At 41.0% G+C, this 22,759-nt stretch overlaps 1 protein-coding gene across 5 annotated transcripts in view; it reads right to left on the bottom strand.

Moving 5' to 3' along the window:
* Positions 1-22,759, bottom strand: part of DLGAP2 (DLG associated protein 2) — a 1,068,027-nt gene that overhangs the window by 641,069 nt on the left and 404,199 nt on the right. Inside the window, exon 1 of one of the 5 annotated variants that reach the window (XM_056565690.1) lies at positions 15,940-15,979. The exons of the other annotated variants lie outside the window; for them this stretch is intronic. Coding sequence (XP_056421665.1) covers positions 15,940-15,964 — 25 coding nt within the window. The 5' untranslated portion in view covers positions 15,965-15,979. Of the gene's footprint in view, positions 1-15,939; positions 15,980-22,759 lie in introns of those variants that run through there. 5 annotated transcript variants of the gene reach the window in all.

Below are 22,759 nucleotides of genomic sequence, written 5' to 3'. Positions count from 1 at the left end.
CAAGATGCAGACAGCTTGAAGCCTCTTCAGGAGAAACATTCCCATGTACAGTTACAAGCAACACAAGGTGCTAAACTATTATTTATATACAAAATGGTTTCTCTTTGATCATTCTATGAAATTATTTCTTGGATAGTTGCACCATATAGGTTCACATGGCTGCTTTTGGGTTATAAAAAGCATGCACTTTGTTCACAAAGCTGTGAAAATGATTTGCTTCTGTCCTTGCACCATATAGTTTTACATGGCTGCATTACAGTTATATAGAGCACGTATTTAGGCAGAAAGAGTAAAAATGTTTGTGCAGACCTCATGACAGGGGAGAGAGGAGAGGGAAGGAGAGGAGCTCATCATACTCCAAGGAAACACCCCCAGCCTTTGAAAGAAATGCAGAAAGACTATTTTCAATAATATATAGATCAAAAGGAATTTTACATATTAGCACATGCATATTATTATGCATACAGGTCTTAGGGCACATTACTACCCTGATTTGAGCATTTATTTTTACATTTTCTTACTAATGATAGTAACACTTTAAAGAGGATTCAGCTATGGGATCAGTTCAACACAAGTGTATAGCTTGCTCAGAAATAACATGCACAGTAAGCAAAGACTTCTGCCCTTCTGGCGTCAGGAAGCACAGTAAATAAGCCCCTTCTCTCCAAGAAAATCGTCAAGGAAAGACTTGAATTCTGCGGGAAGTACAGGTTTTGAACTGCAGAGGAGTGGGGTCAAATAATTTTCTATGATGAAGCCTATGTAGACTGTTTGAGACATCTGGAAGAATGACTGCCCAGAGAAGAAAGGTGAGTGTTACTGCAAGGGGAGTCCTGTGTCATGTCAACAGTATAGCATCTTAAGACCATTCATGTTTGGGATAGCTTTCCATCCAAAGAACCGCCATAAAGAATAGTATCTACACATTCTCCAAGAGCAACTTCTCTCAGTGATTTCCAGCACAATGTGTGAGCGTAATGAAGGGTGCGTATCCTTCAATACATTCTACCATAATATGGTAAAAGAAAATGTATGCTACACATGGAGTATGTGAGTAATATGTTCTGTTCATTGTGTCAACAACGTGATTTTTTTGTATTCCCCATAACTATATATGGAATGAAGTCCTAACTATAGCCAGATGTTAGATGTTACAAGAAAGGAGAACACCGGCATTATAATCAAACTGACTATTTGTGCATATGGGGCAGAAATAGCTATGATAGATCGATATATCGAAGAAGAAAGCAGCACTCCTAAAAGGTGAGTAGGTGCCTCCAGCTAGGGTCCAGGATCCTGCATACGTAGTTCCAAAGAAATGCTGTGGCACTCAAGTATGGTGAAAAAAGGAAAACTATTTATTCATCCCAAATGTGCAAAGATCATTATCAAGCAACTATTGTTACATCATGTGACTTTTTATGGTCACGCAGGACCAATCAATCAATAAAGCAATTTAGTGTAAACATTGTGAATAAAAGTATTACATAAATACATATAAAGTGCAAAACATACATCAGTGTTGTAAACACATGCAGCAGATGGTCTAGATACAAGTTGATCACTGCTTTCTACAGCAGAATTATAGATATTGTGCATACCGTGGTTAGATTCCAGGTGCATAGTGCATTGATCATGATGAGATGGGCGGGGGGGACACTCGCCATAGATCGCCGTAGAATCCATATGCTGTTTAGCGTGGACACACAGGCACTTCCGGGATCCGTCCGCAGGACCGGGAGTGACGTTCCGCTGAAGGGTTCACGTGACAGGTCATGTGACGGCCGTTGCTGTGGAGCTCAGACGCTCGCCTCAGTTCATCCGCACAACAGTTCTAGAGGGTCACAGACCCATTTGTAGTGTGGGAAACAGTGCCCATTCTCCTTTTGTTCAGTCTCACAGCACTCTTCTTAATGGGTATAGAGCACATATTGGTCCGGGAGGCCTACTTTCACCGATGGCACACCCAGAATCCACAGAAAACCTGCAGACTCCGTTATAGACTCCCGGTTATATATTTCCTACCAAAAATCCACAAGTGTCTACAGAATCCACCCGGAAGGCTCATTGTTTCCGGGTGTGATTCATTGACAAGCCACATCTCGATCTTTGTTGATAAGATCCTTAGGCCATATGTTTATGGTGCCAGATCTTATTTGAAAGATACCGGAGACTTTCTTAACAAAATCAAGGATGTTCAAGTCCCTCCTGACACCATACTTGTATCTTTTGACATCATGAGCCTGTACACCTCCATCCCACAAGATGGAGGTGTACAGGAAGTCAAGGCATCCATTTCTACAGATTTTGATAGAGAACAGGTGGAGTTTCTCTTGCAACTAGTTACACTAGTCCTGACTAAGAACTACTTTACCTTTAATGAGGTATATTATAGCCAAACGACGGGGACCGCTATGGGAACGAACATGGCGCCCACATATGCAAATCTATGTGTCGCATATCTGGAGGAGTCACTCATCTATATATCTCCCCACTTTGGCTTTGTGCTAAAGTGGTGGAGGTATATAGATGACATTTTCATGATATGGACTGGAACGTCTGCACAACTCCTTGGCTTCTACAACTTTCTTAATTCAACGACGACCAACATAAAATTCACCATGACGTCCTCCAGTAACAGCATACAATTTTTAGACACCAAGGTAGACATCTACGACAATCGTTTAGAAACTGACTTATATGTCAAACAAACAGACTGTAACTCCATGCTATGCTTTGACAGCAATCATCCTCGTAGCATGGTAAAATATTTACCCGTGAGCCAAATGATAAGGGCAAAACGCATCATCAGCACAGAAGACCAAGTACTTCCTGCCCTAGACACTATGGTCAGTAACTTTAGACATAGGGGGTACCCTGAAAATTTTGTGGTACAGGCAACGTAAAAAGTTCTAACTATGGATAGACAGACATTGTTGAAACCTAAAAACAGAAATGGGAATGACAAGAGGCTTGCATTTATTTCTACCTTCTCGGACATCCCACATTTCAAACATTGTTTGGCATAGAAGCACTGGCATATCTTGAGCTCTGGTATGGGACACATACCCGAGTTCAAGAATCTACCGATTATGTTCCTACAAGAGAGCACCTAATCTCAAAGACCTGTTGGTCAAAGCTGACGTTAGTCTTCGCAAAACAACACAGGGATTACTGTCCATTGCCAACAAAGGTTCATTCCCCTGTCGTGTATGTATAAATTGTTCATACATGGACAGGGGAAATTAATTTATTCACCCCACCACAGGGAAACGTTTCCCCATCAAATTTTACCTTACCTGCAACACAGAATTAATTGTGTATGTATTGAGATGCCCGTGCAACTTGCTTTATGTTGGGGAGACCATAAACGATGCAAAAACTCGGGTGAACCAGCATACAATATGTGAAGGCCGTACTGATTTACCTGTACCTAAACACTTCTTGGATAAAGGGCATAGTGAAAAGGATCTGAAATTTACCATTGTCAACCACGTACCACCATTAAAACGTGGCGGCAACCGAATTGCAAAACTAAAGCGAAAAGAGCTGTTGCGGATTTATCATCTCGATACTTTAAAACCACGTGGGTTGAATGTGGATTTTAAAATATCACATGACATATGCAAAACTTGAATTCTGGTAGTGCATTATTTATGTATATGGATTGGTTTAAGTAACTTTTTACTCTATATTATATCACTCATTCTTTTTTATATTTCTTTGTAGAGATGGGCAAGGAGTCGGAGGAGCACTCAGGCCAATTGATTGCAATAAATCAATGTGGACCAGCTTGTACTACATTTGTCTAGTGATGGACCAAGTCCGTGGAGCAATGCACCGTTGAAGAACAGATGCCGCCGTCTATGAAAAGTCTCACTTCTTCAGAATTGAGGTATGCACCAAAGCGGATCCCGGTCTGTTGCCCTGGGCAACAACGGAGTCTGCGGGTTTTCTGTGGATTCTGGGTGTGCCATCGTTGAACGTAGGCCTCCCGGACCAATATGTGCTCTATACCCATTAAGAAGATTGCTGTGCGACTGAACAAAAGGACAATAGGCACTGTTTCCCACACTACAAATGGCGCTGTGACCCTCCAGAACTGTTGTTCGCATGAACTGAGGCGAGCGTCTGAGCTCCACGGCAATGGCCGTCACATGACCTGTCACGTGAACCCTTCAGCGGAACGTCACTTCCGGTCCTGTGGACGGATCCCGGAAGTGCCTGTGTGTCCACGCTAAACAGCATATGGATTCTACGGTGATCTATGGCGAGTGTCCCGCCCTCCGCCCATCTCATCACGATTAATGCACTATGCACCTGGAATCTAACCACGGTATGCACAATATCTATAATTCTGCTGTAGATAGCAGCGATCAACTTGTATCTAGACAATCTGCTGCATGTGTTTATAACACTGACGTATGTTTTGCACTTTATATGTATTTATGTAATAATCTTATTCACAATGTTAACACTAAATTGCTTTATTGATTGATTGGTCCTGCGTGACCATAAAAAGTCACATGATGTAACAATAGTTGCTTGATAGTGATGGTGTGAGACCATCGAAACGTCGCTCTTTGCACATTTGGGATGAATAAATAGTTTTCATTTTTTCACCATACTTGAGTGCCACAGCATTTCTTTGGAACTATGATAGATAGATAGAGATAGATAATAGATGATAGAAAGATAGATGCCATGGTAATGTTTTTTTTTTCAACTACAACATACATTGCACTTTCACTGTTCTCATTTTAGAAAACCATGCTTAGAAAGTGACATGCTGTACAGTATATAATCACTTAATAACTGGAAATGCTCTGTCCATTGTTCTCACTCAGACCTGTATTACCTCTATATTTAGACTTTCCAGGAAGCTTTCATTGATAAATCCAGATCAGAAGTTTGTAAATGTCTATTGTGTGTTATTAAATTCTAGGATTTCCCTGCCTGTTTAAGTGTACAGTAATCCAGTACACAAGGGACTTGCAGCCATAGGAATTTAGTTGCTGGGAGAGAAGATCTGGGATTCAGATTGAAACATACAGTGGGGTAAAAGCACATAGGTTCTGTGCATAGGGCTTTTAGTTTCCTGATACTTATGACTACATTCTTTTATGTCCATACCACCTTTTTCCAATATGTACAGTGGGGAGAACAACAATTTTATAAACTGCCGATTTGGCAGGTTTTCCTACTTACAAAGCATGTAGAGATCTGTAATTTTTATCATAGGTACTCTTCAACTGTGAGAGACAGAATCTAAAACAAAAATCCAGAAAATGCCTTTGCATGATTTAAAAAAATAATTAGCATTTTATTGCATGACATAAGTATTTGATACATCAGAAAAGCATAACTTAATATTTGGTACAGAAACCTTTGTCTGCAATAACAGAGATCAAACGTCTCCTGTAGTTCTTGACCAGGTTAGCACACAATGCAGCAAGGATTTTGGCCCACTCCTCCGTACAGACCTTCTCCAGTTCCTTCAGGTTTCGGGGCTGTCGCTGGGCAGTACAGACTTTCGACTCTATTCAAAGATTTTCTATTGGTTTAGGTCTGGAGACTGGCTAGGCCACTCAAGGACCTAGAGATGCTTCTTAGAGCCACTCCCTGGCTGTGTGTTTTGGGTGTTTGTCATGCTGGAAGACCCAGCCATGACCCATCTTCAATGCTCCTACTAAGGGAAGGAGGTTGTTGGCCAAGATCTCGCGATATATGGCCCCATCCATCTTCCCCTTAATACGCTGCAGTTGTTCTGTCCCCTAAAGAATGTTCTCACCTCCATGCTTCATGGTTGGGATGATGTTCTTGGAGTTGTACTCATCCTTCTTCTTCCTTCAAAGATGGCGAGTGGAGATTAGACCAAAAAGCTGTATTGTTTTCTCATCAGACCACATGACCTCCCATTCCTCCTCTGGATCATCCAGATGGTCATTGGCAAACTTCAGATGGGCTTGGACATGCGCAGGCTTGAGTAGGGGGACCTTGCTTGTACTGCAGGATTTTAATCCATGATGGTGTAGTGTGTTACTAATGGTTTTCTTGGAGACTGTGGTCCTAACTCTCTTCAGGTCATTGACTAGATCCTGCTGTGTAGTTCTGGGCTGATTCCTCACCTTCCTTATGATCATTGATGCCCCACAAGGTGAGATCATGCATGGAGCCCCAGACCAAGGGCGATTGGCAGTCATATTTAACTATTTTCTAATAATTGTGCCAACAGTTGTTGCCTTCTTACCAAGCTTCTTGCCTATTGTCCTGTAGCCCACCCCAGCCTTGTTCAGGTCTACAATTGTATCCCTGATGTCCTTACATACCTCTCAGGTCTTGGCCATTGGTCTTGTTGGAGAGGTTGGAGTCTGTTATTTTGAATGTGTGGACAGGTGTGTTTTATAGAGGTAACAAGGTCAAACAGGTGCAGTTAATGCAAGTAATTAGTAGAGAACAGGAAGGTTTCTTAAAGAAAAAATAACAGGTCTGCGAGAGTCAGAATTCTTATTGGTTGGCAGGTGATCAAATACTTAAGTCAAGCAATAATATGCAAACTTTTTTTTTTTTTTAATAAATCAAACATTGTGATTTTCGGGATTTTTTTTTTAGATTCTGTCTCTCACAGTTAAAGAGTACCTACATAATTACAGGCCTCTACATGCTTTGTAAGTAGTAAAACCTGCAAAATCTACAGTGTATCAGATACTTGTTCTCCCCACTGTATCATGCGTTTAGACAATTTTTCCTATGAGGTTCCAGGTAATATCTTGTTTGTTCTGTTCTACTTTATGCCATGAGTAACTAATGTTTAGTCTTACCCATGTGTACCATCCATTGATATACTTTATTTTAAATGTTTTTATATTGCATTTAGTTGTCAATAAAGTATATTTTGCTATAGAGATTTATTTGAGTGTGCTTTTAAAAAATAAAAGAAAGAATGTTTAGTAGCACATGTGTTAGCACTGAAGCTTTAAAGCTTGAACACACGAGATCTACTGCGAAGAAAAGAAGTGAATGTTGGTGTGGGGGGGGGGGGGGCGGGAAGTTGCTCCTTATTTTTCCACAATGGAATGACAGGATTTAAATGGCTCAGAGAAGACTTCCACGCAAAGGCCAAACTAGAAAAAAATGTCCTATCCAGAATACGTGTTTCACGGCCATAGCTGTGAAACACATTGCATTCTGGGTAATAATTTTTTTTCTCGTTTGAAATTTTTCTCAGCGCCATTTGATTCCTGTCATTACCTGAAGGAAAATCTGTTTTGTTGTTCTGTTTGAGGATGGGAAGGCTGCAGAGAGGTGTTTGCCTGCTACATATATGTTTTCCATTGTTGGGCATGGTTGACCCAACCACCTAAGGTAAGTACTTAAAGGGGTACTCCAGTGGAAAACATTTTAAAACAACTGGTGCCAGAAAGTTAAACAGATTTGTAAATTACTTCTATTAAAACATCTTAATCCTTTCAGTACTTTTTAGGGGCTGTATACTACAGAGAAAATGTTTTTATTTTTGGATTTCTTATGTCACGACCACGGTGCTCTCTGCTGACCTCTTCTGTCCATTTTAGAAACTGTCCGGAGCAGGAGAAAATCTCCATAGCAAACATATGCTGCTCTGGACAGTTCCTAAAATGGACAGCAGAGGTCAGCAGAGAGCACTGTGATCGTGACATGAGAGAAATCCAAAAAGAAAAACATTTTCTCTGTAGTATACAGCCCCTAAAAAGTACTGGAAGGATTAAGATTTTTTAATAGAAGTAATTTACAAATCTAACTATCTGGCACCAGTTGATAAAAAAAAAAAAAAAGTTTTCCACGGGAGTACCCCTTTAATCACATTAACGTCTTAAGGACCCAGGACGTACGGGGACGTCCCCGCAGCCTGGGCTTTAAGGAACCAGGATGTCCCTGTACGTCCTGGCGTTTTCCGGTCCCTGCCACGAGCCGGGCAGAGATCGGAAGCGGATGCCTGCTGATATGCTTCAGCAGGCATCCAGGGCAAACGCCGACGGGGGCCATGTCTGCCCCCCATGTCGGCGATCGCCGCAAATCGCGAGGAAAATCGCCCCTGCGATCTGCGGCGATACCGGGCTGATCGGGTCTCTGGGACCCGACCGCCCGGTAATTTTGCATGATCCCGGTTGTCACAGACAGCCAGGACCATGCTGGAGTATAGGAGCGAAGTGGCAAGCCTGCCATTTCATCCTATCCCCTGCTATCCGCCGGTTAGTTAACCGACCAATCGCCAGGGGGGGGGAGGTTACTTCCTCCCACCCTGCCCAGCCCCTGGAAGTCCGGAGAGAACTGGAGGAAGATCGGAGGACGCAGCGGGGGACAGGGGAGTGCTGGGGCCCAGCCCGGTACTTACCTCGTCCCTGAGGACCCGGATCCCGGCGGCGGAGACGGCGGTGGTGGCGACAGGTGAGTTGATCTTCGGCGGCGGCGCGGGACCTTTGCAGCAGTCCAGACCGCCATAAAGCGATCTGGACTGCTCCATCTGGTCCCCTTACACTACAACTCCCAGCATGCCCAGATAGCCCTTGGTGTATGGGCATGCTGGGAGTTGCAGTTTTGCAACATCTGGAGGTCTACAGTTTGGAGACCACTGTGCCCTTCCAGATGTTGCAAAACTACACATCCCCAGCATGCCCTTACTGTCCAGGAATGCTGGGAGTTGTAGTTCTGTAACATCTGGCCCTTCAGATGTTGCAGAACTACAACTCCCAGCATGCCTGGACAGTTTTGGCATACTGGGAGTTGTAGTTTTGCTGGAAGGGCACAGATTGGAAGGGCACAGATTGGGAACCACTGTATAAGTGGTCTGCAAACTGTAGTCCTCCAGATGTTGCAAAACTACAACTCCAAGCATGCTGGGAGTTGTAGTTCGGCAACATCTGGCTCTAAAGATGTTGCCGAACTACTACTTCCAGCATGCCTGAGAATGTTTGGGAGTTGTGGAGGCACACTGGTTGGGAAACATTGTCTGTTTCCTAACTCAGTGTTTCCCAACCCGTGTACCTCCAGCTGTTGCAAAACTATAACTCCCAGCATGCACTGATAGACTGTGCATGCTGGGAGTTGTAGTTTTGCAACAGCTGCAGGTCCATCCCCCCTGTGAATGTACAGGGTACATTCACATGGGCAGGGGGCTTACAGTGAGTATCAGGCTGCAAGTTTGCGATGCAGCAAATTTTGCGCGGCAGCTCAAACTCGCAGCGGGAAACTCACTGTAATCCCCTGCCCATGCAACTGTACCCTAAAAACACTACACTACACTAACACAAAATAAAATAAAAATAAAAAAAACACTACATATACACATACCCTTACACAGCCCCCCTCCCCTCCCCAATAAAAATGAAAAACGTCTGGTACGCCACTGTTTCCAAAATGGAGCCCCCAGCTGTTGCGAAACAACAACTCCCAGTATTGCCGGTCAGCCGTTGACTGTCCAAGCATGCTGGGAGTTTTGCAACAGCTGGAGGCACCCTGTTTGGGAATCACTGGCGTAGAATACCCCTATGTCCACCCCTATGCAAATCCCTAATTCAGGACTCAAATGCACATGGCGCTCTCTTACTTCGGAGCCCTGTCGTATTTCAAGACAACAGTTTCTCCTTTAACCCCTTATGAAAAGGTGAAGTTGGGGTCTACACCAGCATGTTAGTGTAAAAAAAAAAAAAAAATTTCACTAACATGCTGGTGTTGCCCTATACTTTTCATTTTGACAAGAGGTAAAAGGGAAAAAAAGCCCCCCAAAATTTGTAATGCAATTTCTCCCGACTACGGAGATACCCCATATGTGGGAGCAAAGTGCTCTGGGGGCGCACAACAAGGCCCAGAAGGGAGAGTGCACCATGTACATTTGAGGTGATTTGCACAGGGGTGGCTGATTGTTACAGCGGTTTTGTAAAACACAAAAAAAACAAACCCCACATGTGACCCCATTTCGGAAACTACACCCCTCACAGAATGTAATGAGGAGTGCAGTGAGAATTTACACCCCACTGGTGTCTGACAGATCTTTGGGACAGTGGGCTGTGCAAATTAAAAATTTCGTACAGCCCACTGTTCCAAAGATCTGACAGACACCAGTGGGGGGGTAAATGCTCACTGTACCTCTTGTTACATTCCTGAAGGGGTCTAGTTTCCAAAATGGTATGCCATGTGGGGGTATTTTTTGCTGTCCTGGCACCATAGGGGCTTCCTAAATGCGACATGCCCCACGAGCAAAATTTGCTCTCAAAAAGCCAAATATGACTCCTCCTCTTCTGAGCATTGTAGTTCACCCGTAGTGCGCTTCAGGTCAACTTATGGTGTACCTCCATACCCAGAAGAGATGGGGTTACAAATTTTGGGGGGTATTTTCTGCTATTAACCCTTGCAAAAATGTGAAATTTGGGGGGAAACACACATTTTAGTGAATTTTTTTTTAAATCTTTTAACATATGCAAAAGTTGTGAAACACCTTTGGGGTATTAAGGCTCACTTTATTCCTTGTTATGTTCCTCAAGGAGCCCAATTTCCAAAATGGTATGCCATGGGTTTTTTTTTTTTTTTTTTTGCTGTTCTGGCACCATAGGGGCTTCCTAAATGCAACATGCCCCCCAAAAACCATTTCAGAAAAACGTACTCTCCAAAATCCCCTTGTCGCTCCTTCGCTTCTGAGCCCTCTACTGCCCCCGCCGAACAATTAACATAGACATATGAGGTATGTGCTTACTCGAGAGAAATTGGGCTACAAATATGAGTATAAATTTTCTCCTTTTACCCCTTGTAAAAATTCAAAAATTGGGTCTACAAGAACATGCAAGTGTAAAAAATTAAGATTGTGAATTTTCTACTTCACTTTGCTGCTATTCCTGTGAAACACCTAAAGGGTTAAAACGCTGACTGAATGTCATTTTGAATACTTTGGGGGGTGCAGTTTTTATAATGGGGTCATTTGTGGGGTATTTCTAAGATGAAGACCCTTCAAATCAACTTCAAACCTGAACTGGTCCCTGAAAAATTGTGAGTTTGGAAATTTTGTGAAAAATTGGAAAATTGCTGCTGAACTTTGAAGCCCTCTGATGTCTACCAAAAGTAAAAACACGTAAATTTTATGATGCAAACATAAAGTAGACATATTGGAAACGTGAATTAACCCCTCAACGACGCAGGACGTATATTTACGTCCTGCGACGGCTCCTGCGATATGAAGTGGGATCGCGCCGCGATCCCGCATCATATCTCGTCGGTCCCGCGCTCATCAACGGCCGGGACCCCCGGCTAATACCACACAACGCCGATCGTGGCGATGTGTGGTATTAACCCTTTAGAAGCGGCGGTCAAAGCTGACCGCCGCTTCTAAAGTGAAAGTGAAAGTCACCCGGCTGCTCAGTCGGGCTGTTCGGGACCGCCGCGGTGAAATCGCGGCGTCCCGAACAGCTGACCGGACACCGGGAGGGCCCTTATCTGCCTCCTCGGTGTCCGATCGACGAATGACTGCTCCGTGCCTGAGATCCAGGCAGGAGCAGTCAAGCGCCGATAACACTGATCACAGGCGTGTTAATACACGCCTGTGATCAGGATGAGAGATCAGTGTGTGCAGTGTTATAGGTCCCTATAACACTGCAAAAAAATTTTAAAAAAAAGTGTTAATAAAGGTCATTTAACCCCTTCCCTAATAAAAGTTTGAATCACCCCCCTTTTCCCATAAAAAAAAGAAAACAGTGTAAAAAAAAAAAATAATAAACATATGTGGTATCGCCGCGTGCGTAAATGTCCGAACTATAAAAACATATCATTAATTAAACCGCACGGTCAATGGCGTACGCGCAAAAAAATTCCAAAGTCCAAAAAAGCGTATTTTGGTCACTTTTTATACCATTAAAAATGAATAAAAAGTGATCAAAAAGTCCGATCAAAACAAAAATCATACCAATAAAAACTTCAGATCATGGCCTGTACGTGGAAAAATTAAAAAGTTATAGGGGTCAGAATATGACATTTTTAAACGTATAAATTTTCCTGCATGTAGTTATGATTTTTTCCAGAAGTGCGACAAAATCAAACCTATATAAGTAGGGTATCATTTTAACCGTATGGACCTACAGAATAATGGTAAGGTGTAATTTTTACCGAAATATGCACTGCGTAGAAACGGAAGCCCCCAAAAGTTACAAAATGGCGTTTTTTTTCGATTTTGTCGCACAATGATTTTTTTTTTCCATTTCGCCGTGCATTTTTGGGCAAAATTACTAATGTCACTGCAAAGTAGAATTGGCGACGCAAAAAATAAGCCATAATAGGGATTTTTAGGTGGAAAATTGAAAGGATTATGATTTTTAAAAGGTAAGGAGGAAAAAACGAAAGTGCAAAAACGGAAAAACCCTGAGTCCTTAAGGGGTTAAAAAAAAATTTGGGAATATCCATTTTCCTTACAAGCAGAGAGCTTCAAAGTTAGAAAAATGCTAAATTTTCTAATTTTTCATAAAATTTTGGGATTTTTCACCAAGAAAGGATGCAAGTATTGACAAAATTTTACCACTATGTTAAAGTAGAATATGTCACGAAAAAACAATCTTGGAATCAGAATGATAACTAAAAGCATTCCAGAGTTATTAATGTTTAAAGTGACAGTGGTCAGATGTGCAAAAAATGGCTGGGTCCTTAAGGGGTTAAGCATTTACCTGAATCGATGTTATTGCACTATGGAGTGCTTTTCACTTTTTTTGTAGTGCAATGTTTGTGAAGCACACTGTCAGCACTTCCCTGTTGACCACCTCCTTTACAGAATACTGGTATCTGGAAGAGCACTAATTGATGGGACCACACAATCGCATCATGTCTCCAAGAGCTATGCTCCTCTACTATCCAAATATCTCCCACCATAAAAGATCACAAGTAACAAATTTCTTTTAGGATTATTTTTAAGGCAAAGTGGCTGCTATATGTCCAACTCATTAAAGTGAATGGGGATAAGGCAGTGGCCGGTATTTTTATTATTTTGCCGGATCCAGCTGCCGTATACACAAAACGTTGTGTGAATGCACCTTAAGATATCCTTATTATTAGGAAAAGTGTCTGAATAGGGAAAGATTGGCAGCAATTAAAACCCTTCTAACACAAACTATGAGCTACAAAAGATATGTAAGAGGACCAAAATGGATAAACAAAGAGTAGAACTTCTGGAGAAAGGAGAAGATGTGAAACCTTTGTTGTTAAGCTATCTGCTAAAATAATATTTAATCAGAATATTATATATATATATATATATATATATATATATATATATTTAAATTAGCTCACCACACCACCTTCACAGGTAGTGTGTCCTGCAAAACAGCTCAGGCTCCATTTAAGAAGTCTCAGAACTGACTGGGATTTATGCCAAGCCAGAACTCTCTCCAGAAGAAAAGAGGACCCATCTGCAGACAGCTGTTTCGGGGTGTTTGCCCCTCGTCAGTACAGAGCAGGGTGATCTGGCTTGGCTGTGGTGAGAGGCCTGTGGCTTCAAACGGGGTCAGTACTTTCCTCGGGGAGAGGACACCTCTTCAGGTGTAACAGAGATTCAAGTTAGGCCATTTAGCACTCCGCGGGCTTCTGGGTAAAAAAATATTTTAATCAGCTCACCACACCACCTTCACAGGTAGTGTGTCCTGCAAAACAGCTCAGGCTCCATTTAAGAAGTCTCAGAACTGATTGGGATTTATGCCAAGCCAGAAATATATATATGTATATATACATATACATAATGGTACACACCAGAGGTGTCCCCTGTGGCTCATATATTTTTTTTGTTTATCTATGGAAACTTTGGTTATATGAAATTAAACAGGACCCAAATGTTGCCAGATCATAGAGATGTCACAGAAATACACCCTGGATATGAACATTGGCGATCAGTGTATAACTAGACATCTTCTGATCATTTAAAACAGCTCAAAGCTTCATGGAGAACACCCGTATTATAAGACCCCTCTGAACACAAAGGCTTTCTAATGTTTACAAGGTTTTTATTGCTCGTGGGAAGCATGATTATGTTAGGCTTACTGACTGGTTTATGAACTGTTTTGTCTTTTATGGCGTTTCTCTTAATTTGTTTGTTGTGACAGCTGAACGAAAATGCAATAATTTACTGGAGAGGATTTTTCTAATGATCTTTAACAATTAAAGAATATTATGTTAGGGATAACTTTATTACTAAAATTTATTCTGGTGGTGACCAATACAGCTAAGGTTTGTAGCAACACACATGAGCAGTGTATTTGGACACATCCATGACAGTAAGTCAGCTTATAGTACACTTGGATTTAAATGGTCACTGTCAGATACAAAAACATTTTGTGTGTTGTACATTTTGGCAAAACATTAAATGGGTACACTGCTGAAAAACATCTTATGCCCTATCCAAAGATAAGATGTCTGATCGCGAAGGACCCCCGCGATCTCCAGTGTGGCACCCCAGTTATCCGTGCACGGAGCATACTCCACTCCATGCCGGATGACTGGCGACTACAGCCACCACGCCCCCTCCACTCATGTCTATGGGAGGGGGTGTGACGGCTATGTATTAACCATCACGCCCCCTCCTATAGACATGAATGGAGGGGGCGTGATGTGACATCACGAACACGGAAGCTCCAAGCTTCCATGTTCCGGACGCCGCCGCTGCCACCCCAGAGATAGCTGGGGTCCCCAGGGTCTTTGTCCATGCCTGTGCTTCAGCTTGGACAAAGCCATGATTTTTTAAGCCACAATTTCTAAAAAAGGAAATAACATTTTCTTCTGAAGTATATTAGAAAGGCTAATGTTTTGTCAAGATGTACAACATGTGCCCTTTTAAAGGGGTACTCCGCAGGAAAACATTTTTTTTTTGACTCGTGCCAGAAAGTTAAACAGATTTCATCTCCTAAACAACATGTCAACATGATAAATGCTAGTTTTAAAAACTTAAAGGGGTACTCCATTGGAAAAACATGTTTTTTAAATCAACTGGTACCAGAAAGTGAAACAGATTTGTAAATGACTTCTATTTAAAAATCTTTATCCTTCCAGTACGTATCAGCTGCTGTATAATACAGAGGAAGTTTTTTTCTTTTTGAATTTCTTTTCTGTCTGACCACAGTGCTCTCTGCTGACACCTCTGTCCATGTCAGGAACTCTCCAGAGCAGAAAAGGTTTCCTATGGGATTTGTTCCTGCTCTGGACAGTTCCTGACATGGACATAGGTGTCAGCAGAGAGCACTGTGGTCAGATAGAAAAGAAATTCAAAAAGAAAAGAACTTCCTCTGTATTATACAGTAGCTGATACGTACTGGAAGGATAAAGATTTTTAAATAGAAGTCATTTACAAATCTGTTTCACTTTCTGGTACCAGTTGATTTAAAAAAACATGTTTTTTCCCCCGGAGTACCCCTTTAAGTTTTTAAAACTAGCATTTATCATGTTGACATGTTGTTTAGGAGATTAAATGTTTACAAACAGATCATTTAATTTATCATTTACATATCAAAATTAAATGGGAAAAATTTACATACAACATAACAGAAAAATTAGGCTCTGATCCCTTAATAGCTATATTATTAAAAAAAAAGACTCCTGCAGACAATACCATTGTGCTGTTCTGGCACTGTGCATAAAGGGCACTCAGCTGGCACTGCTTATTGGAACACTCAGGGTGATACAAACATATAAGAAAAACCATACCCACCGGCACTAATTCCTTGCCACCAACCACTAGGACTTAAGAAATATGGACATTAACATGTGTCTCTATTACGCTAGTGGGAATTCAGCCTTAAATGGGCACTGTCAGATATAAAAACTTTTGATATGTTGTAAAGCATGCAAAACCAATAGGTTTTGCAATTGCTTTCATTAAAAATTTGTATTTCATACTGAAAAAGCCAGTCAAAAAACTGCCTCCGTGCCTCCTGGGATACATACCAGCCTGGCTGTGTCCACTCGTCATCACCTACGTCATGGATCCACTTTATGATTGACAGGTCTGCAGATCTAAAGCTGCTGTGATAGTCTCCCTCACTGTCTGTGTTTACTTCACAGTCTCCTCGTGTGAGGAGAAGGGGGGAGGGGCAGGAGTACACTGCTGCCTGTGAGCAGATGATGAAAGAAGCTGGTGACTGAAGATGAGGACTGAATGGAGGATTTTCTGTTTAAAAAGTAAGTGTCCCTGCATGTATATATGTGTGTGGATATATATATATATATATATATATATGTATGTGTGTAAATCTGTGCTGTCTATGTAATGTGCATGTGTATGAATAAATGATGTCATATAGGGGGGGGGGGGGGGAGATTTATCAAAACCTGTCCAGAGGAAACGTTGCCCAGTTGCCCATAGCAACCAATCAGATCGCTTCTTTCATTTTTAACAAGGCCTCTGCAAAATGAAAGAAGCAATCTGATTGGTTGCTATGGGCAACTGGGCAACTTTTCCTTTGCACAGGTTTTGATAAATCTCCCCCAATGTGTGTGTGTGTGGGTATATCTGATACTAGGGGACTACAATCATATGCCTCCAGCTGTTGCAAAACTATAACTCAAAGGATGGGCATGCTGGGAGCTGTAGTTTTGCAAAAGCTGTAAGCACACACTGTGTGTGTATAGCATAAAACCAGAAAGGAAAGGGTTACAGATGCTCACTTCTGAGACCAGTGACTGAGGAGAAGGAGGGAGGGGGAGGAGGGGGAGTGGTTATCACCTGAGGAGAAGAAAGGGACTGCCCCCCTGCTTCTGGTCGTCAGCATTAAGGTAATTTAGAAATAAAGCTAATTCTGAGAGAAATATAGGCCATAGACACATAAAAATGATATGTACATGATCAGGATGAGATACTGAGCAACATAGAACAGTTTTTTTTGTGATGTGACAGGTACGCTTTAAGGTGTATTCATATGGGTAGATAGTGTGTCTGCTAATCTGCACATATTTTACAACCAATTAATATGGTTTTGATAGAAGTTTCTTATATGGTCAAAAACTGCTCCACATAACCCCAGCTATTTTCAATGAAATAAATGCAGTTTAGCCGCATAGTTTTTTGACAGCGTGGCATCCTACCTGCACATGTGTTTAGACGCTTAGACAGGCTTCACACAAAGCATTTTTTTTTTAAAGGGAACTGGAGTCAAAGTTAAAAGTAGAAAAAATACTTTGTTCTCAGACAACTCCTCTAAACCACTGGATAATATTGACAATCTTGTTAAAATGCCAAAGCGGGAAACGCGAGGACTCCGCAAACAAAAAATAAAATTGGGGTGCTACTACATGTGCTAGAAACTACTAAACATACTAAGCAAACAGAAACACAAGGGTTAAAGGAGTACTGGATAATTTTTTTTTTTTTTTTTTTAAATCAACTGGTGCCAGAAAGTTAAACAGATTTGTAAATTAACAGACAAAAGATAGAGAGTCCGGCACTGCTGTAGCTACAGCAAGTGAATGGTACACAGGTGTACAAACACAAAGCTAACTGACCCGTTCGGTGCTCAGTCTGGAGACCGTAGAAATCAATCCAAATAACGTAATGAAGAAATATGGACGGCACTCGCCAAGGTAGAAGCTTCAATATTCTCTTTATTATGCTAACAGAGTGGCGGTGTCAACCAGGTGAGGGAACAGGAATGCCGAGGACCTCAGCGTGCAGGTAACAGTTAAACAGATTTGTAAATTACCTCTATTTAAAAGTCTTAATCCTTCCAGTACTTACCAGCTGCTGTATGCTGCACAGGAAGTTATTTTCTTTTTGAATATCTTTTCTGTCTGACCACAGTGCTCTCTGCTGACACCTCTGTCCATGTCAGGAACTGTCCAGAGTAGGAGAGGTTTGCTATGGGGATTTGCTCCTGCTCTGGACAGTTCCTAACATGGAAAGAGGTGTCAGCAGAGAGCACTGTGGTCAGACAGAAAATAAATTAAAAAAGAAAAGAACATCCTCTGGAGCATACAGCAGCTTATAAGTACTGGAAGGCTTAAGATTTTTAAATAGAAGTTATTTACAAATCTGTTTAACTTTCTGGCACCAGTTGATTTTAAAAAATAGTTTTCCACTGGAGTACCCCTTTAAAGCCCACTTGAGTCAGGTCTGAGTTAGAGCATAAAGCTTGCTGTGTATGAGGCTGTATAGCCACAGGCCAGAGTATCCATGCCACCCCTGTAGGCATGTGAGCATGAGAACGGGTTATGGGGTAATAGAGGAAAGTAGCATAGTCTGATAATTCACATTTTATGTTACATCATGTGGATGGCCAAGGGTATGTAAACTACAGATGCACTATGCTTTGAAGGCAAGCTGGAAGAGGTAGTATAATGGCAATATTTTGTTGGGAAACCTTTGGTCCTGACTTGCAAATGTTACTTTTACATGTACCATTTACCTAAACATTGTTGCAGACCAAGTATACCTCTTTAAAGTAACATTATTGCCTAATGGCAGTGACCCATTTTTTAGTAGGGTAATGTGTCCTTTCTTGACTTGACCTTAAAAAAAACAGATTTCAATCTGATTGAGTATTTGTAGGATGTGCCAGTCTAACAAGTATGATCCATAGTAAGGAGAAAGAGACAAAAAATTTGAGGACAGCGCCTTGTATAATTCTGTGAATCTGTGAGGGTCTGTGATGGGACTCTCACCTGCATGTAGCCTTGAGGTTAAGCGTATCAGCCCTGTAATTGGGGTACTCTGGGAGATTTGCAAGCCGTCTGGGATTCAACTGGTGTCAGCTGCGTGGAACTGGTAAAGAGTATGCAGAGAAAGAAGGATAAAAGGGTGTCCACACTTGGCGTTATCTCCAGATGAAGAAATAAAAAATGAGGAGAATTCTCTTACTTAAATAAAAACTTGTTTGTTAAATAACAAAATTAACAGACTACATCAAAGCAAGACTAATTTCGGGTGTTGTACCACCCTTCCTCAGTTGCAGATGAGTAGAGTGTGATGGGCATAGGGGCCCTCTTTATAGTCCCAACGACTATATGAAAAAAACAAGTTTTTATTTAAGTAACAGTATTCTCCTAATTTTTTATTTCTTCATCTGGAGTTAGCACCTAGTGTGTACACCCTTTTATCCTTCTTTCTCTGCAAGTATGATCCATGGGGGCCCCACCTTACATCTTTTAAGACTTATAGGATCAGTTGCTAACGTCTTGGTGCCAGATACCGCAAGGTACCTTCAGAGGTGTTGTAGAGTCCATGCTTCGACAGGTCAGAGCTATTTTGGTGCCATAAGGAACTAAACTTAACATGTATCATACGACCTATTATATTAGTTGGGAAAAAAAAAAGCAAGTATTCATTTCAGTAGCCATATACATAAGTAACACAATATTAAATGTCAAATTAACCTTTCAGCATGACCTGAATTAATATGAAATATTGAATTTTAATTGTAATTCACTGATTTATGACCAAAGCTGATTTTGGTCTGCAGATCAGATAAGGGGGCAGCTCCATCTAGAGGACAAGCGTATCCTAACATGTATGCAATGCCTGCTGGTTCATTTACTAACTTACTACAAGAAAAGTCCTAGGCTTAAGAATGCATTGAGGTTTCCTTTTCATCTAAAATGATCATCACATGATGCTGTCAACGTTGATCAATATGAGAATAATAAAAATACATGGGATAAAACTACTTCTCCAATAATGTTAAAGGCGATAGAAAAACTGGTGGCAAAGATAAAGGTATTATATAATACCAGATAAAAATTGTATTTATGATAACAAAACACAGAATATTTATCAATATCACCATTCAGCTATAAATAAAAGAAATTCAATTATGTAATTCCAGACTGCTGCCTTTTCTGCTTTACTGAGATTTCTCCCATTAGCAAGTGAATCACTGAGCATACAGTCCCCGTCAGATCATGCATTTCCTCATATTATTTTCTCTGCAGGTACATGTGCACTGAGTTCACCAGACACCGATTTTGTCTCAAAGCAAAGAACTGTACTATAGATTTAGTTCATGAAGCCTAACTCAAGTACGGTACAGTATGACAGAATGTTTTCACAAAGTTTCCCCTGAGCTTTTATTTATAGCTTCATCCAACGAACAACTTTAAGTGATTTGGTCATAGAACAGTGCACTAGAGAAATACAAAACTTTAGAGATATTGTATATTTTCTCTGGTTTGTATGTTTTTTTCCTGAATTTTTTTTCGTCTGGGTTTACTGCCAATAACAAATAACAGCTACATAGAATAACACCATCTTAGTTTAACTTTAAAATTACCGGTAGTAGTTTTTTTTTTTTTTATGGCCACTATTGCTGAAATTTTGTGTCTAAGCTCAAATAATTTTGATATTAAACCAAAATGTATCCAGAATAGAAAGAACAAGTACACCACCCTCCAAAACAGCACAGCTCCTGTCCACATTCACTTCAATATCAACCACAACCTGTTAACAGGAGTAATTGCAAGAAAGAAGAAGCATTTTTCTAATCCTGGACAACCTCATGTATTCTATATAGAAGATACATTATAACAATTAATTAAAAGTATATTCTATAAACTTATTATCAGATATTTCTTTTTCTATAAACTATATATAAACTATTTCATACCTGTTGTACAGGCATGTAGAGGAGGTGGGAATGATGACAATGATACTTACCAGTTCCTGCTCTGTGCCTCTGTTGGGCCACAATCCGGGTTCTCTGGAACATACAACCAATCAGATCGCTTCTTTCATTTTTCAGAGGCCTTGTCAAAAATGAAAGAATCGATCTGATTGGTTGCTATGGGCAACTCAGCAACTTTTTGCTTTGGACGGGGTTTGATAAATCTCTACCTTTAACTCCACTTCCTCATAGCTGTGGTATCAGGATTCTCCGTCTACAGCCGGTCTCTGCGGACAGTCCACTTCACAGAGCTGGAAAGAGCTGTAGATGTGTCACAGGTGTCCCACCTTGGCTAGTGATTGGTGAGCGGCACTGTCAGTTTTCCCTGCTGTAGACACTATGCCCTGTAGCTCAGGAAAAAGCAGAGTCACCAAGGGAGCAGAGAAAGGTGAGTTCAAGTGTTTGGTATTTTATTAGGCAGGCTGAATACAATAGAGAAATAATACTGAAGAAACAGGATTACGGTGGAACCGAGGCACGGAGTAGGGACCAATAAGTATCATTGTCATCAGTGTCACTTGCATTACAAGCCTGTATAACAGGTTAGTGCGGGTCATACTAATGACAAATTCCCTTTTAGTTTAAAATGCCTTGGCTTTAAAAAAGGCTTTGGAGTGAGTCTAAACATCGCTGCTGTTCCCATTATTATGGAACTTTTTCAAGTTTTTTCACTACATGAGAGAGCTGCATTGAACTTTTTTAGTTATATATATCTTAGTATATAAATTAGATCAGATCAAATTAGATGAGAAAAAAATGTAATAAAACAAAATTAAAAATGTAGAAGAAAAAAATATAAATATAGATAAATTAATATATAACATATACGGTATATAAAATTCATTATAGTGCAGTCCGGTCATAACATATTTTTTGCATTGGTTTAAGTGGGGGGCACCCATTGTGAGGATATGAGTTAACATTATAACATGTCCATACACAGATGTCCGGTTTCTTCTTATAGGTTATGCACTCAATATAGTTAATACTATAACAGAAATTGTTTATATTGTAAGTCAATGTTGCAAGTGCAGCAAACTTTCAATTTAGTAGACATGTATCAGTCAGTTCTCTACGAATGTAGCGGTTCTACCGCTTTAGAGTAATATTTTTCTCTTAGATGTCTGTCTGTATTACAAAATTAAAAGGAAATAATTTCTAATTCCCTGGGGAGGTGCATTAATACTTAACTTTTAATAGGGAAAAGTTAAAATATCACCAAATTATAGTGCTCAAATATAACCCAAAACAAAAGATTAAGTATGCTGGTCGAGACATATATCGCTCTCCAGCATGTGATAAATACAATTTAGTAGGGTGTAGTTCTCATAGCTCTCAACGCGTTTCTGCCACCAATAAGTGGCGTCTTCAGGAGAGGCAAATCAGCAAAACTCAGATACCCTATAATAATTATTTTCGGTATCGAGAGCACCCTATTAACAGATAGTAGGTGAAAGAATCTTAAAATCACGGAAAAACTGTATAAAACCACCTGTAATAGAACAGGACATCAGGAGTCCACTGTTCTGGTGACAGGGTCAAGCGTACCTAAAGGAGAAAACACATATAGGAATCCCCCATTAGTATAATCCGGTTTTGTACCTGAAAAAAAGGTTGTACTCCGCTAAGCGGCTACTTACAGTTTAGATGTGCTGTTCCGAGGATCCCAGGACGGAGCGCACACACTTGTAGTGATGGGGAGCCTTGCAGTAATGCCGGCTACTGTGCGCTACCGTACCTGGGATCTCGGCGTGTGACATTATATGCGCTCGCCGCAGAGCGCAAGTCACTTCCGCCCCACCTTCCAAAATGTCTGTCTGTATTAGTCAGTGCTCCTCTGCATCTGTGTTAGTCTGTGCGCTTTTGCAAGCTGGACGACGTTCACAACTGCTTGTTAGCACACAGCTTTGTTTAGCTTATGGATGCACAGTGAAGTTCAGCTTGGTGTGCTGGGATCCTTAGTGCCACAGGATGTTCCAATGAAGCTGTCCTTTCTGTATAGGAATCTGGTATACTTCATATGCTTTTCCAAATGTTTTAGACACTTTTCGCAGTCACCTGAGCTTTTTTCAATAACAGTATTGAAACCGAAGCCCAGGTGGCTTTATGGTTAAGCT

Source organism: Hyla sarda, chromosome 3, assembly GCF_029499605.1.
Source record: "Hyla sarda isolate aHylSar1 chromosome 3, aHylSar1.hap1, whole genome shotgun sequence".
NCBI lineage: Eukaryota > Metazoa > Chordata > Amphibia > Anura > Hylidae > Hyla > Hyla sarda.
Note: the sequence above shows the minus strand (reverse complement) of the source record. Positions and strands in the feature narration are given on the sequence as shown.